The sequence below is a fragment of the Dermacentor albipictus genome, chromosome 1 (genome assembly GCF_038994185.2).
Source record: "Dermacentor albipictus isolate Rhodes 1998 colony chromosome 1, USDA_Dalb.pri_finalv2, whole genome shotgun sequence".
NCBI classification, from domain to species: domain Eukaryota; kingdom Metazoa; phylum Arthropoda; class Arachnida; order Ixodida; family Ixodidae; genus Dermacentor; species Dermacentor albipictus.
The window spans coordinates 336,146,463-336,160,800 of NC_091821.1; the positions used below are offsets into that span (position 1 = coordinate 336,146,463).

The 14,338-nt window shown below is 47.0% G+C and overlaps 1 protein-coding gene across 7 annotated transcripts in view; it reads left to right on the plus strand.

The window, feature by feature from the left end:
• The window catches only part of LOC135915024 (5'-AMP-activated protein kinase subunit gamma-1-like), a 411,044-nt gene extending 408,139 nt beyond the window's left edge, over nt 1-2,905 (plus strand). For all 7 annotated transcript variants that reach the window (XM_065447981.2, XM_065447978.2, XM_065447979.2 and 4 more), the window contains one exon: nt 1,653-2,905. In XM_065447981.2, coding sequence (XP_065304053.1) covers nt 1,653-1,825 — 173 coding nt within the window. In that variant the 3' untranslated portion in view covers nt 1,826-2,905. The remainder of the gene's footprint in view (nt 1-1,652) is intronic.
• Nucleotides 2,906-14,338: the final 11,433 nt, after the last annotated feature.

Here is a 14,338-nt window from a genome sequence, read left to right on the forward strand (position 1 = left end):
CAAATTTCAGGCATTTAATTTGTTAATTAAACCATCACTAGAGAATGCTTCTAGCATATGGCATTCACATCAAGCTTACCTTACTGACACGCTCGAATAAATTCAAAGCCGCTAGATTAATCTTGTCTTCATATTCTCGTTATCACACTGTGTGATCCATAGAAAGAACACTTGGCACTTTACCTCTCAAAATACGCAGAAAATATTAATGATTATCCTTTTTCACAGTGTTTATTACCATGACAGTGCCTTTTCACACAAATTCATTCATCCAGCAGCCCACATCTTCACTTATATTGACCATGAACTCAAGGTATACCCACCTTTTGCACAGATTAAAAAATAAATGAGTAGAACGCCCTTCCGCCATTTATTGACAACATTAAGGAATTCTTTACAATTGGCTTTACTAGCCTACCTTAATGAGCAAACCTGTCATACCAGCCGATACTTTCGAAACAACCATGTTATCCTGCTTGTGCGCCTTACTACCTTTGATCACCATCATGTATTTGTTGCATTATTGTAATAGTGTTGTAGCTCGATCTTGTGTTATTGCATAATTGTTATTGCCCCCCCCCCCCCATGCCCGATTCTGGGCCTTTAGGGTAAATAAATGAAATGAGATGAAAGTACAATGTCCTTACAGAAAGGTATGTGACAGAATCTGTTAGAAAAAGGAAGTACAGTGAAGAACGAGGAGAATTGTTGTTCATTCATCCAAATAATTTTATTCGGTGCCCTGCTATTTGGTGGAGTGGGCCTGGACCCCGCCTAGGTTTCGGCCAAGAGGTTGGCCCTTGGCGGCTTCCTTTGCCCGCTGGACGGCCCAGAATTGTTGTGCGACAGAAATACACCTCTGGTTTTGATGCAGAACAGTTCACCTTCTATGTGTGTGTGTTGCAGGAAAGGGGGAAAACTGCTGTTAATTGAAACATTTCCCAAGTTATGATCTCTCTGTCATCACTCACATTGCTGTGACCACCTGAAGCAGAGCAGCGCTTGGGCACTTAAACTTCGTGAAAATGTTTTCTTCAAAAATTCAGCAATGTTAACGAGGAAGCACCATTAACTTGAAGCATCAAGCGCAGTAGCAGCGCAAATATTTACCTTAGTGCGTGAGCTGGTATACATTTGCCTCTTCTTTTACAGGTGTGTCCAGACAACACCGAGTGGGTGCCTATATCATTATGGCTGTTGCTTAAAACTGAAAGGGGACACTTATGTGGGTGGCGGGGTTCTTTAATAGGAAGTTAGGAGCAGACCAAGTCGATGAGTAAAGAGGTGGCTAGAGCTTGATGGCACACAGTGTATTGTGGCTAAGTGTACTGAGCAGAACTTCGACATCATAAAGATTTCACTAAAAGCACTGATACATGTGTGCTCTAGAGTGAAGACATTATCATTGTTGCTATATGGTATAAGTAGTGCTGAGTGCAGACGTGTGTGTATGTAAGGGCTTTTGTACAAGTTGTACTACGCCCAGGTAGAATCAGTTTGAACACTAGTTTTAGCCGCTGTTATCACATATGTTTGGCATGGTCAGCTCCTTTCAAGCTGTTTATCGAACTTTATTCCCAATCTCCTGTAAGAGTGCTGCTGATAAAATTAAATTTGATTCCATAAGATGAGTTTTACGGTTCTCTTTTCAGGCATGGAGCGGCCAGATAGAAGCCGAGCCTCTGAGGCTACTTCGCTACCCGTGCACGAAGAGAACGAGTCCGAGGAGTCTCACGATGACGACGGTGGTGGGGCAGCCGACAAGAGCCAGGCTTCAGAAAACCAGAACACTTCAGAAGAGCAGCCACACTCTGAGGAACCATGAGGGCCAAACCAAGTGCTTGACAAGGATGTACATCGCGTTGTCTTTCCAAGGCAACAGCTGCAGCAGCATTCAATTGCTGCTGTCTTCCATACTAAAGGGTTTGCCTGGAAGTACCTTCCTCTCCAGGAAGCAAAAGCCCTTGGCCTAGCGTGCGAGAGCCCATTGCCAAGCGAAAAACCTTGTGGAGGACTTTTCCGGGCACCTTCATCCAATGATAGCTCGCCACAAAAGGGGTGCTCTGCATGACGCTGTCTTTTCCCCTCGTCACTTTCTCATGGCTGTCGTGCAAACGTATGGCAGCTGCAACACGAACAGCACAGGAATGAAGTTTCTCAAAGATAAGTGCATCAGTGCACGAAGAAGAATGTTTTACTTTTCCACCTGACTGTGACTCAGAAGCCTGCCCCCTATAGCAGAAGTATCTGAAAATGGCCTGAAAGCAAGAATTGTCAACGGTGCACTCGCATGTAAATGCAGAAACACAGCGAAAGAATTTGGTGGAAGCAAAAGGCAGTTACCTCCAGACAGAGTGATCCTTTAGGTCAGAACACAGTTCAAAGGCTTGCTAGATTAGTTAGGCCCTGTGCACTCATTGCAGATTTGTGGCTGGAAGGCAAGTTTCATGTTGCGCAATGGATTCTGTTTGTCCACAAGTTTCACAAGTGTGTAGCAGACATTATGCATCTGTGGCACCTTTTTTTTATTCGTGCGGTTGTGTACATAGCATGCACAATAATGTCTGCATGGCTCTGGCCATGCCCATCGTGTTCTGCTGTTTCATTGTTAACTTTTTTTTTTTTTGAAGGACTCCCAGCTCTATTGCTTGGAGCAACTGTGCCGTTGGAAAAGAAAAGTTTGATGTTAGGTTTTGTCAATGCCATATTGCTGTAAAGACAGGATGAATTGGTACCTGCCAACATGCTTTATCTAGAGGTGCCCGCCATGAAGCTGGTAAAAACCAAGAAGCCAAAACCGAAAGGAGAGTTGCTGTATGAATCTCTCCTCCAATTGTACATAGTTAAAGACCATACATGTCAAGAGCTCTTTTTCTGATCCATAAAGAGGCTTGTCTTTCATAAATGTGTGTTTAGTTTGTCTTGAAACCACTCACAGATGCACAAACTTCTGGACATATTCTAGGTAGAAAAGAAAGAAGAAAGAAATACGCTTCTAATGCTGCTCCTCTACGATGCAATATTTATTGTGGCACTTCGCTGCAGGGTTTGCAGCAAATCATTGCTTTCTTTTTTTTTCTTGATGTTTGCATTTAATGGAAAATGCATTAACAAGCAATAAGTGTTTGATTATGGCCTTATAAATGTCGCAACATAACTGCTGGTGGGAAGAATGGGATGCTAGTTGCAATTCTTAGCACATCCCTAGTGGAGCTAATGTGAAAGCATTTTTGGCTTACAGAAAGCAGCTGCTTGGTTGATCTTAAAATTCTGAGCTAGTGAAAGAAACTGCTCAATCAACACACTTGACACATACAAGCCCAAGTAGCAATACCATTCTATGTGCAACAGCTACAGCACATTTCCCCCATCAACAAAATAAAAGGCTTCTAGAATATGGTGTGAATGTGCAACACAACTGTCGCTGATGAAGAGGACAATTTGCATCCATCTGATAGGTGATACGAACTTCCCATTTCATACTTCATGCAGCTTGCGCAGTTCCACAGAACTAATTTAGGCAACTACTCCTATGCAAAACTTCAAGATCAGGTAAATAGCAGGCGGTTTTCATTGACATTACCACTGGAAGACTCTTGCTTTGCAGTTTATGTAGAAAAAGCAAGTGGAGAAAGAAATGGCCACAGGTTGTCTGGAAAGCACACTTTAGTGGACCATACTGGAAGTTTAAGCATTTCTAGACATTAAAGGGGCTTACGATAATGTTACCCATGGAGCCATCCATAAAGTGTTAGACGCAATAGGACTTGGTGGCAAGACATATCTCTGGGTTTGTAGCTACCTACAGATGTGATCGTTCTATGTGCTCACTGGGGATGGCCCAACACTCCAGTATTACAGCAGCCGTGGAGTCCCTCAGGTTGGAGTACTAAGCCCAACGCTTTTTAGTCTAGCCCTTATTGGACTACTCGAGGACCTGTCGAGCACCGTTCAACTTGCTATCTATGTTGACGACATTTGTGTCTGGACGTTGGAGGTGACACGGCTTCAGCTTTGCGCTCTGCTTCAGAAGGTGGCCTCATCGACATCATGCTACCTCCCTAAACAAGGTATGGAGGTGACGTGGGAAAAGTGCACAGTGGTGGCCTATACCTGGAAGCCAATGTCTGCATATGCCATATCAATCAACAGACAATAAGTGATATTGTACAGGAGAAGCCACAGGTTATTGGGTGTTGTGATTGACAGAGACTTGTCCTGGACTCCTCACGTGAACCACATGAAAAAGTGACCGATTACTATATGTCATCTGTTCAGGTTCCTTGCAGGAAAGACGGGGTTGTCCACCCAATCCATGTTATAGCTGTACAGGGTGTTTGTTGGGTTACTCCGGTACAGCCTACCTGTTATATCCAACACCTACAAAACCTATTTGCGTACAGTTCAGAGCTTTCAAGCCCTAGCACTGAGGATTACCACATAGTGCGTCAACGGCTGAAACTATTGCCATTGCTCAAGATTATTCAATTTCGACACACATCACCGTCGAGACAGTGCACGTGTCGGGCACATTGCGCGGACCCCTTGCCACCACCTCGCTGCACTCGCCGTGGAAAGGCCCCGCACAAAGAGTACCCGATTGTCGGCATGCGATAGTATATTAGTGGCAACAAACTTGTCTTAAAAGGATAACGAACCTCTAGTACTCCGACAGCCATGCAACTGGCACGCCTATTGCTGTAGAGCTGCTATATAGCGTCGTGTGCTATTGGCGGCGAGGAGTTACGGAGTCGCCATCTATCGGAAGCGCCTCGCTGGCGTAGTATGAGGGATCACGCGGCGAGCTCCTCATAGGTTTTGCTGTCAGCACTCACTGAAAACACCACACGAGAGCTCTCCCGGACATTTCTGTAAGTACTTTTGAAACGAGAGAAGTTGTTTACTGTCTAAATAATAATCTTGGGCAAACTGAAAGCACACAATCGTTTACAGACGCTATCTCTTTACCGAAAACGTACAGTGAACGCCACTGCGCGCGGTCGCCGCGATGGAGTCTCCCGAACCGGCTTCTTGCATGAAAGGCAGGTAAACGCTGAGAGCAAACTATGTGAAACATGTTCTTATAGTGTTTGTATAACTAAATGGAGCGTAATATAAAGAAGCCTCAATGCAGCGATCGCGCAGATTCGCAGCGACCGACTGCGCGTCTGCATGCTTGTCCGCGCACTGTTTCGCTTTCCCCGCGCGCGCGTTCTCGCACCGTGCCATGAGCTTTAGGCCGCAGAATATGAGCATTTGACAGTGTACAAGCAACCATTGTTGCGTGGGAGCTATCATGGCTGTTCAAAAATAACTTCATTGTAGAGACTATGATGTACCGTCGCGACGATTCAATCTTTTTTTATGCGAAGCATATTACGAGAGCTCAACCCAGCTCCTCAGGCGCGGCGGTGTCGCCTTCAATACCACGTGACACCGTGACGTCACGACAGAGGAGAAACGGGGCTCCAACTCGCGCCGTCGCTCGCGGCGGTATATAAGCAGCTGCGCTTGCCTCTGCTAGACACTCACGAGGTGAGATGCCTCCTGGAGAAAGAGCTGCTCGTTGGAATGAGAAGCGAAGGTTGCGGCATGCTACAGAGACTGTTTCTAGGTGGCTTTGCTACGGCGCAGCGACTACGCGCCCCCCGCATCGGACGCGGTGAGCGTCGAGCAACGCAGCGTTCGGCGCGACAACGAAATGTGCGCCTGAGCAAGCGCCGCACGCCTGAGCCGACGCCGACAACACCGGCTTTTCTGCGACACGAGCTCCTTAACGCTGTCGCGTTAAAACAAAGGCTGGTATGCTTCGCATCCTGGGCTTAACCTTAGCTAAGCCACAGCCAGTTTTTTCTTCTAAATTCTTGGACGTTTCAACATTATTTCTCGAGTTGCGTCGCACTGTATGTTTATCGCTGTTCTCAGCGTGCCATATCCGCTGCTTCTTTTTTGTAATCCAGTGCATTAATTCATAACACAAACATGACCATTGTAGGGGTTGGGGGACGGACTCCGGGATGAAAACCAAAACTTGGGAGGATTTATTCTACATTATGTACAAGGAGGTGAGACGTCAAGTACCAGTCGTACAGTCATTACGGGCCGGCAGCAACTCGGACGCTGCGGCCCGCGGCAAGAAGTTCGAGAGAGGTGAATCAGGGAATCAGGGAATGCTCTGGTCTCTCTCGGAAGGCTTCTTATAAACCCTTCGAGCACTGGAAGTCACGTCATGTTCGACCAATGGGAGAGTCCGCTCCGATGACGCCACTTTCAGCCAATGGTAGGCGCCCGTGCGATGGTGTCATACCCGGCGAAGAGAGTCGGCGCCTGGTCCTCCTCTCTTGATCACTTGATCCCCCTGCGGTCTTGCCTCGCTGACTGGCAATCCACTTCTAAGGTGGAGGAGGAGAGGGGGCGCTCATGCTCCATTGTACAAGGGCCCACCTGCTCCCGGTGGTACGGCTCCGCAGTGGTGGCAAATGCCTTCTTCAAAGGCGAAGGGGGACGATTGAGCTCCATTGTCCGAGGCCCCCTTCTAATCCCGGCGGCGCACGACCTGGGGGCCGCAAACTTGTTTGCACTTGTCTGGTGCTCCTCTGGAATGTGCTTTCCTGCTTCTGCATTCCTCAATTAGCTGTGCTGCGATTCGAAGTGGTTTGGGGAACTCGAAGTAGCCGCAGGAAACAGCTCCATATCTAACAGCTCGTCCTCGCCCCGGTTGTTCTGAATGGCCGGTGAACTCAATTCGCTGGCCATGAGGAACGCTGAAAGAACCTGCAGGGTATTGGTGTCGAGCCTCGTTTGACGAACTTCGGGATCCTAGGCCCTGGAGAACATAAGTCAAACAAACAAAATAACACAGCGCTGCACCACGCGTAAACGCAGGCTCTTCACCCCTGACTCGCCAGACTATTACTGAGTCAAAATGAACCCTGATCTTTTATTTCCCCAATTTTGACAAAACAGTTCCAACCACCCTTCCAAACAGCTATCCATTTCTCCTTGATTGCCGACAAGACCAGAGTACTATTGTTGTTGCAAAACAAAAGGGTCGTTGACGATGCAAACAACAAATGAAAACAGCCGAACATAACTTAAGCGGCCTAACTACACGAACAGCATGTTTCCAATCTATCGCAGTGGCGTACTTATCGCACGTAATGGTGCCACTGAACAATCTGGTCAACCTCACAGGTACGTAATCACAAGCGCACTAGCCTTGTGGTCACTAAACAGAACGCGTACTTGCGTTGTAGGCAAACTCTTCATTTACGCTTACTCACGTTTCTTCCCTGAAAGTCCTACAGGACACGTGACATAAACGAACAATTAAACTTGCGGGACCTACACACTCCGCAGAACCCTTAAAATAATGCGTCTTTTAATAACTCGTTCCACGCGTACTTATAATAGAAGTCAGAATACGGCTGCCCTCAACACTCGAGCAACCCAGTCATAAATCTGCTTCCTTCCGTCCACACAGGACACGCGCTAATGGAACTAAGAACGCCTCTCAGTGCAACTCATGCACTCACTGAAAATCTACGCGCTTAACCTTAGAAAATTCAAAACTTAAAAAGAAAGAAGGTTAAATAACACACGCGCTTTACCATAGGCCTTTCGACGATAACCTTGACCTTCAGGTTACTCACGTACACACACAAAAAAAAGAAAGCCTATATACTTATTAATGAACATCTCGCGAGACTACAGGTCTACATAAAACGCATCTTTCAAATCTCGGAGCTTTCTCAAACCAAAACATAAACAAAGCTCATACCTTACGCGTTGAAAGAAATCCCAGTCTCAAATCGCGAAAACTTTCCGATGCTCAAAAATAAAACAAAATAACACGTTTCATTTCTACGGAAGCTCTCTTGGCTTCGCGTTCCCGATTGCTTACGACTGACTCATACTTTCAGCCTGACTCGAGGTGGGCGTGGTCTCAAAGCTACTCTGGCTGCCGAGAGACAACAAAAGGGCTGATTCACTATCAGCTCCCCCAAGACGTTACGGTCTCCTGCCAATTTGCGTCCCCGCGCCCCGCTTTCAACACAAGCTCGATTGACCGCGTCGCTACTCCCCACCTGGTCTCGTCCTGCCACCTTGCGTTTCTTCGAACTGCACGCTGAGCTGTGAAAAGAACTACGGAACGACGAGGAGTTTAACTGCCTCGTGCCCTTTGTCCGCGTCCGTGCAGAACATGCTTCGCGGTCCCCTTTCGACCGGTGGCTCGAACGTTCTGGATGCGTCAACATCGTCCTTGACGACCGCACCTTTTTCCTCGCGCCTTGCCCTTTTGGGTTTCTCGCCATCTTTGGCGGTGCTACATTTGTTACCGTCTTTCGGTCTCTACCGCGCTTCTTTTTACGGCGCTTTCTCTTTGCACTCGCTTTCACGTCGCCCTCTCGTGCCTCGTGCTGGCCGGTACACATTTCGTCGGCCCGGATCGGTCTCTTACCCGCACAGTCTGAGTGATTTACATTTAAATCAACACTCTCTCTGCCTCGACTGGCGGACAGCTCAACTGACTCTGGCACAATGCAGCAGGCTTTACTCGAGTTAGACAACTCGCACTCTTGCGAACTGCCCTCTGCTACATTGCCCAGCTCACGCTGTGCATCGGCACACAGCCCGTCGGTATCGATAGCTGTCTCACGCGCACAGTCCGAATGATTAATAACTGAACCATCCCTATCTAGGCTATCTAGACTGGCGGAGAGCCGCACCAATCCCTGAACAATGCAGTTGTTCTCTTGTGGACTACGGAGCTCGCCATCCCGAGAACTACTCTCAACTGCATCGCTCAGTTCACACTTCACTTCTGCACGCAGATCTGGCTCTACATGGGTGCTCGCCTCTGTCGCGCCAACAGTACCCTTTTCTTCGCTAGCAACCTCGCTAACATTACCAGCGACGCACACGCTCGGTAACTGTGCCAATTTGTTCGCAGCTGGCTTAGCTGTCTCTACAGTCATCTGTTGGCACAGCACCTCGTCGCTCTCCTTGCGGCCTTTAACGGCCTCTGTTGCCACTAAGGCATCGTTAGCAGCTAGCCTTTTCCCTTCACTTATGAATCTGCAGCCAATCTCACAGGCACTACTTTTTTCGTCGGCTTCTGGCGAAAATCTGCTAGATGCTTCCTCATTCTTTCGCTCTGTACTACTTACAGAATTCTCAGACAGCCGTTGTCTCTGTGCCAATAACTGATCACAATGCTGTATCTCTTTGATCAGTGCTGCCTTCTCTCTCTCATACTTTTGCTCACGCTCAAGCTTATGTTCCTGATACTCCCGTTTGCGTTCATTCTCACGTTCGTGACGCTCACACCTAAGAGTAAGTTCTTGAAGCTCATGCTTCCGTTCATTCTCGCGTTCTTCACGCTTACGCTCACTCCTAAGTTCACGACGCTCTCGCAAACGTACACGACGCTCACGCTCCCGTGGTTCCTGTATCACCTCCCAAGCAAGCTCAATGCTTTTCTCATCATTGCCACCATCTTCCGAGGCCCCCTTCTAATCCCGGCGGCGCACGACCTGGGGGCCGCAAACTTGTTTGCACTTGTCTGGTGCTCCTCTGGAATGTGCTTTCCTGCTTCTGCATTCCTCAATTAGCTGTGCTGCGATTCGAAGTGGTTTGGGGAACTCGAAGTAGCCGCAGGAAACAGCTCCATATTTAACACCATATGCCATGCTTTTATGCGAAGCATATTACGAGAGCTCAACCCAGCTCCTCAGGCGCGGCGGTGTCGCCTTCAATACCACGTGACACCATGACGTCACGACAGAGGAGAAACGGGGCTCCAACTCGCGCCGTCGCTCGCGGCGGTATATAAGCAGCTGCGCTTGCCTCTGCTAGACACTCACGAGGTGAGATGCCTCATTGAGACAGAGCTGCTCGTTGGAATGAGAAGCGAAGGTTGCGGCGTGTTACAGAGACTGATTTTCTAGGTGGCTTTGGCTCAACTATTGCAAGATGGGCTGGGTGGGAGTCGAACCAGGGTCTCCGGAGTGTGAGACGGAGACGCTACCACTGAGCCACGAGTACGATGCTTCAAAGCGGTACAAAAGCGCCTCTAGTGAATGCGGTGTTGCCTTAGAAACGAGCTGTTTCTAAGGCTCAGGCGTGCGTCGCTTGCTCAGGCGCACATTTCGTTGCCGCGCCGAACGCTGCGTTGCTCGACGCTCACCGCGTCCAATGCGGGGCGCGTAGTCGCTGCGCCGTAGCCCATTGTCTTACACCCCTTGGCGGGTCGACGGGAACGCTGTCGCGTTCTACTCTTGAAGGCGAAGCAGAGTAACGCATGAGTTGTTTCTTCGTCTAGCCGAACCAAATATAGCCAAGCAACAGCAGTTCACCAGGCTAAACAGTGGTTCAACAACTAAAATAAAGGCTAGTATGCTTCGCATCCTGGGCTTAACCTTAGCTAAGCCACAGCCATTTTTTTCTTAATGTGCTTCGTACCGCTCCCTTTCCACTCCAGTGAGCTTGCCAGTATCTATAGCATCGACAAGTTTATAGACCAAACCGTCATGACATTCGTCGGGCAGCGGACTCGGGCGAGCGTCTCAGTGCGCGTTTTCCGAACATCGCAGACCCGGCGCCGTAGCAGAAATCTTCCTCGCGTCTGTGCTTGCTGCATACCCGAGTTATAGCCGATGACTGTTTGCCGGTTTTATGTTTCGCGAGCCAAGCTTCATGCAGCTTCTTGTCCTGCGGCTACGTGCGAATAAGGCTGACACCGGGCTCCGTTGCGTACGTCCGCCACTGCGGCACCGAGCAGTAGCCTACCATGTTGCGTGCCTTCAAAGGCAGCCACTACCTATTGTAGTGCTTTCAAGCGTTGTAAAGGAGACACTCGAAGCGGGAAAACCTCGCCACTAAATGAGGACCGCAACGTACGAAGGAATTTAAACTCTCGTTTTCAGCTCGCTTCGGCGCTCCCGAAGCAGACGACGCGGCCGCTACGCCCACGTGATCCCTAATAGCACGTCACGCCGACGGCGGCGCCAGCTTTTCAAGTGGTGGAGCTAGAGGCCAATAAGGGGCTTTACGCACTCGCGCTCCTTCTTAGTTTTCCCGGCGCGTGATTTCCTTCACCTCCAGGCGCCTTCCTCGTTCGCTTGCTTCGCGGCCTCAGACACCGCCGATTTGAGGAGCCGGGCAGTTACACTTGTGCGTTAAAAAAAAGGGGGGGGGGGAGCTATGGCATGTTACTCTTGAACACAATTGTGTAAACAGAGCCAGTGGTTTCTATGCAACTATGTACTATGCAGTGGAAGCCTATGTGCTATAAACTCACTGCGTTGCAAAGAATGATGCACAATGACGTAATAGTTCTGCGGAAACCCGCAAGGTGGAGGAAATTAATTAATAAAGGGAAAATGAGACATCTACCCAATCGTAGCACTTGCTACAAGAGAAACCCATACGGGTTCCTCGAAAGGAAAGAAAGGAAGTTTCCTTTCAAGGAACCCATATGGGTTTCTTTTGTAGCAGTTGCTACGATTGGGTGGATGTCTCATTTTCCCTTTATTAATGATGCACAATGTCACAATTTATAATGCAAGTTAAATAGGAAAGCACGCACCATGCTTTTGTTTTTTGATGCATCTCCCGTGTCCTATATGCACTTGAGGGGAGAGCTGTGGAGCACACAGATCCAACATAACCCAATAGCCACACGGCTGTCAAGGACAGTGCTCCATTCTTCATGGGCCTCTCGACCTGCAACAGCAACTTTCATTGCACAGTTATGATGCATAGAACTGCTATATGGTGTTGTTGATATGATTTACTATTATTTGGCAGCCTAGGGAGCTATAACCTCCAATGACAAAAAATGCCACTTGAAAGTATGACTACCACCTCGCTGCATAGATCATAATTTAAAGTTATGAATACAGCTATCTTAGAATACTGCACTGTACTTAGCTGAACTTACAAGCTCATTCTATACTTTTCAGCAACAGCAGCATTCAGTGCTGTTACGCACCAGAAATGGATCAATTTGTGCAACCAGAAGGCCGATATGCATGCTCTTGGGCTTAGCCAAAAACATTGCCTGGTATAACGTAAGCCACCACTCTGCCTGCATTATACCTGGTATAACGTAAGCCACCACTCTGCCTGCATTATACTGGCGATAATTTAGGCTGCTCGGACCACTGAAAAAGCATGGTGAATGTAACTGTTACATTATTCCAGCCCAAGTTATAGAGCACGATGCCGTTGTATTCTTATTTTTAGAAAAGGTGGATGGGGGGAATGAGCAGTGTTTTATCTCAACTAAGATTAACTGGAAACTACTTTTCTCAGTAGCTGAGGGTTGCCGTCAACCAACTTCAGCTTCTGACCAAAATGATGTAAACAGGTTTAACCATTACAGGTAAAAAAAAGTACCGATTTAATTCTGAAGGTATGGAAAACTTATCGCATGCTTCCTCCACGTAAGAGGACGTCACTTAGCAAGCATGATGGTTGGGAAACATAATTTCATATTTAACTTCATGTAAATGTGTCATACCTCGCCTTATTGACATTATCACCTCATAAAACAGCAAAATTTGATGTTGCTTAGCAATAAAGCTAAGTATGATGATGATGCTCATAAAAAAAAAAAGGCAGAACACAACGCCATACCTGACCATGTAAGTGAAGCTTAGTATTGGAGAACAGTTCACTGAAACGCAGCACATGGTATGTACAATGTGCAGGTCTCTTTATTTACAAATTATGACTTGTCCATGGTTTCAGGTCGTTTCTTCGTGTTTCCCAGCTGTTCAGATTTCCTGAGGGAATGTGATTCACAACTGAGAAAAGTGTCTTCTGCAGTCTCTCTTATATACGTCTGGCGATGTCAGTTGCCTCTTTCCGATTGCCTAGCAGTTCAATGTTTACCTTTTTCTTATTTGGGAAACACAACTGCTACTGCCGAAAGACCCCGAGCCAATGTTTTCAGCTCATTTAAATTGCTTGCTACTATGTGCATGCATACGAACCACAAGACAGAACCAAGAACACATGTAGCACACAACTTTAGGTAAAAACACCACAATTGACCAGGTCCAATTATATATTCACGAGTGTCGAGTGTGCAGAAAACGTGCAGGATGTGTGGTTCGAGTTAGGCACTATATTAGCCGATACAAGAACATTTCTCATCTGTGTGCAGTTAATAAACAAACAACAAGGCTTTGTATCTTATGGCATGATTTGTAGGAGTTGTGAGAGTGCAGACAGTTGGTAAAAGATGAAAAATACCTCTAAAACCATAGAAAGTGGCCAATAAAAATTCTTGAAAACAATAAAACTGAAAATGAGTGCTACGTGCATTTCATCTGGCTGCACTCGTGTGGCAGCAGCAACATTCGAAAGAATGAAGCAAGCCAATCTATCACGACGTTATGGTGGATCCACTTGCTAGGTACTAAAACAGAATATGGTTCACAGAAACAAGTACAATAAATTTGATATACTTTTTACACTCGCCAGTATCTTCTCCAAGGCAGATGTAGGAGGTTTAATGCCATAAGTAAAATGTCAACGATGCCAAGTCAGTACTCTAATATTTACGTGTTTTGTTCATGGTGCTTGGCAACCTTTCAGTTAGCACTGAACCAGCCCAACCACAAAAGGATCACAAATATTGGATATCTGTTGTAGCTGCATGAAGCCAAATTTGCAGCACTGCCTTTCAATCAATTAAAGTATTGTGCAACCTCCTGAAAGGCTTAAAGAAACACAATAAGGGAACTTAACATGTTCCCGAGCCCATAGGCCTGAATCTTTAGAGGGGGCCTAAAACACTTTCTCAACATTCTTGTATTGTGTTCATAATCTGTCATAAAGGCTATTGTGAACATGTGAGTCACATATTGCCACATATTACTGCAGTGCATGCAGCAAGAAATTTACAATCTAGTGTCAAAAAGAGCAAGAAATTGCTTGCTTTTGCTTCCACAAAGCCATCATACAGTGTTATTGAACCCAGCTGGCCCATCAACACTATTGGCCATATTTGTGATCATGAAAGCATTCTCAGTTGCCAAATAATTGCCAATTTGGAGTTAAATAAATGAAAAATATGTATGCCAGCAATCTCAAAATGACTGAAAAATTTAATCTTGTCACTGGGCATAGCTATGTCTGCTGCTAGTGGCCTCAGAGATAGCAGAGACGTGCTGTGTCGTGTAGTCTACTGCAGTCACCACGACACTCGACTTTGAATGACACTTTGTCCCCTTGGCTTCTCCACTGTGTAGCTTCCAGCACACTAGCGGAGACGAAGAGTGATAGCAAGGTATCAGTGCAATCACTCCACTTGCAGTTGAAGGAT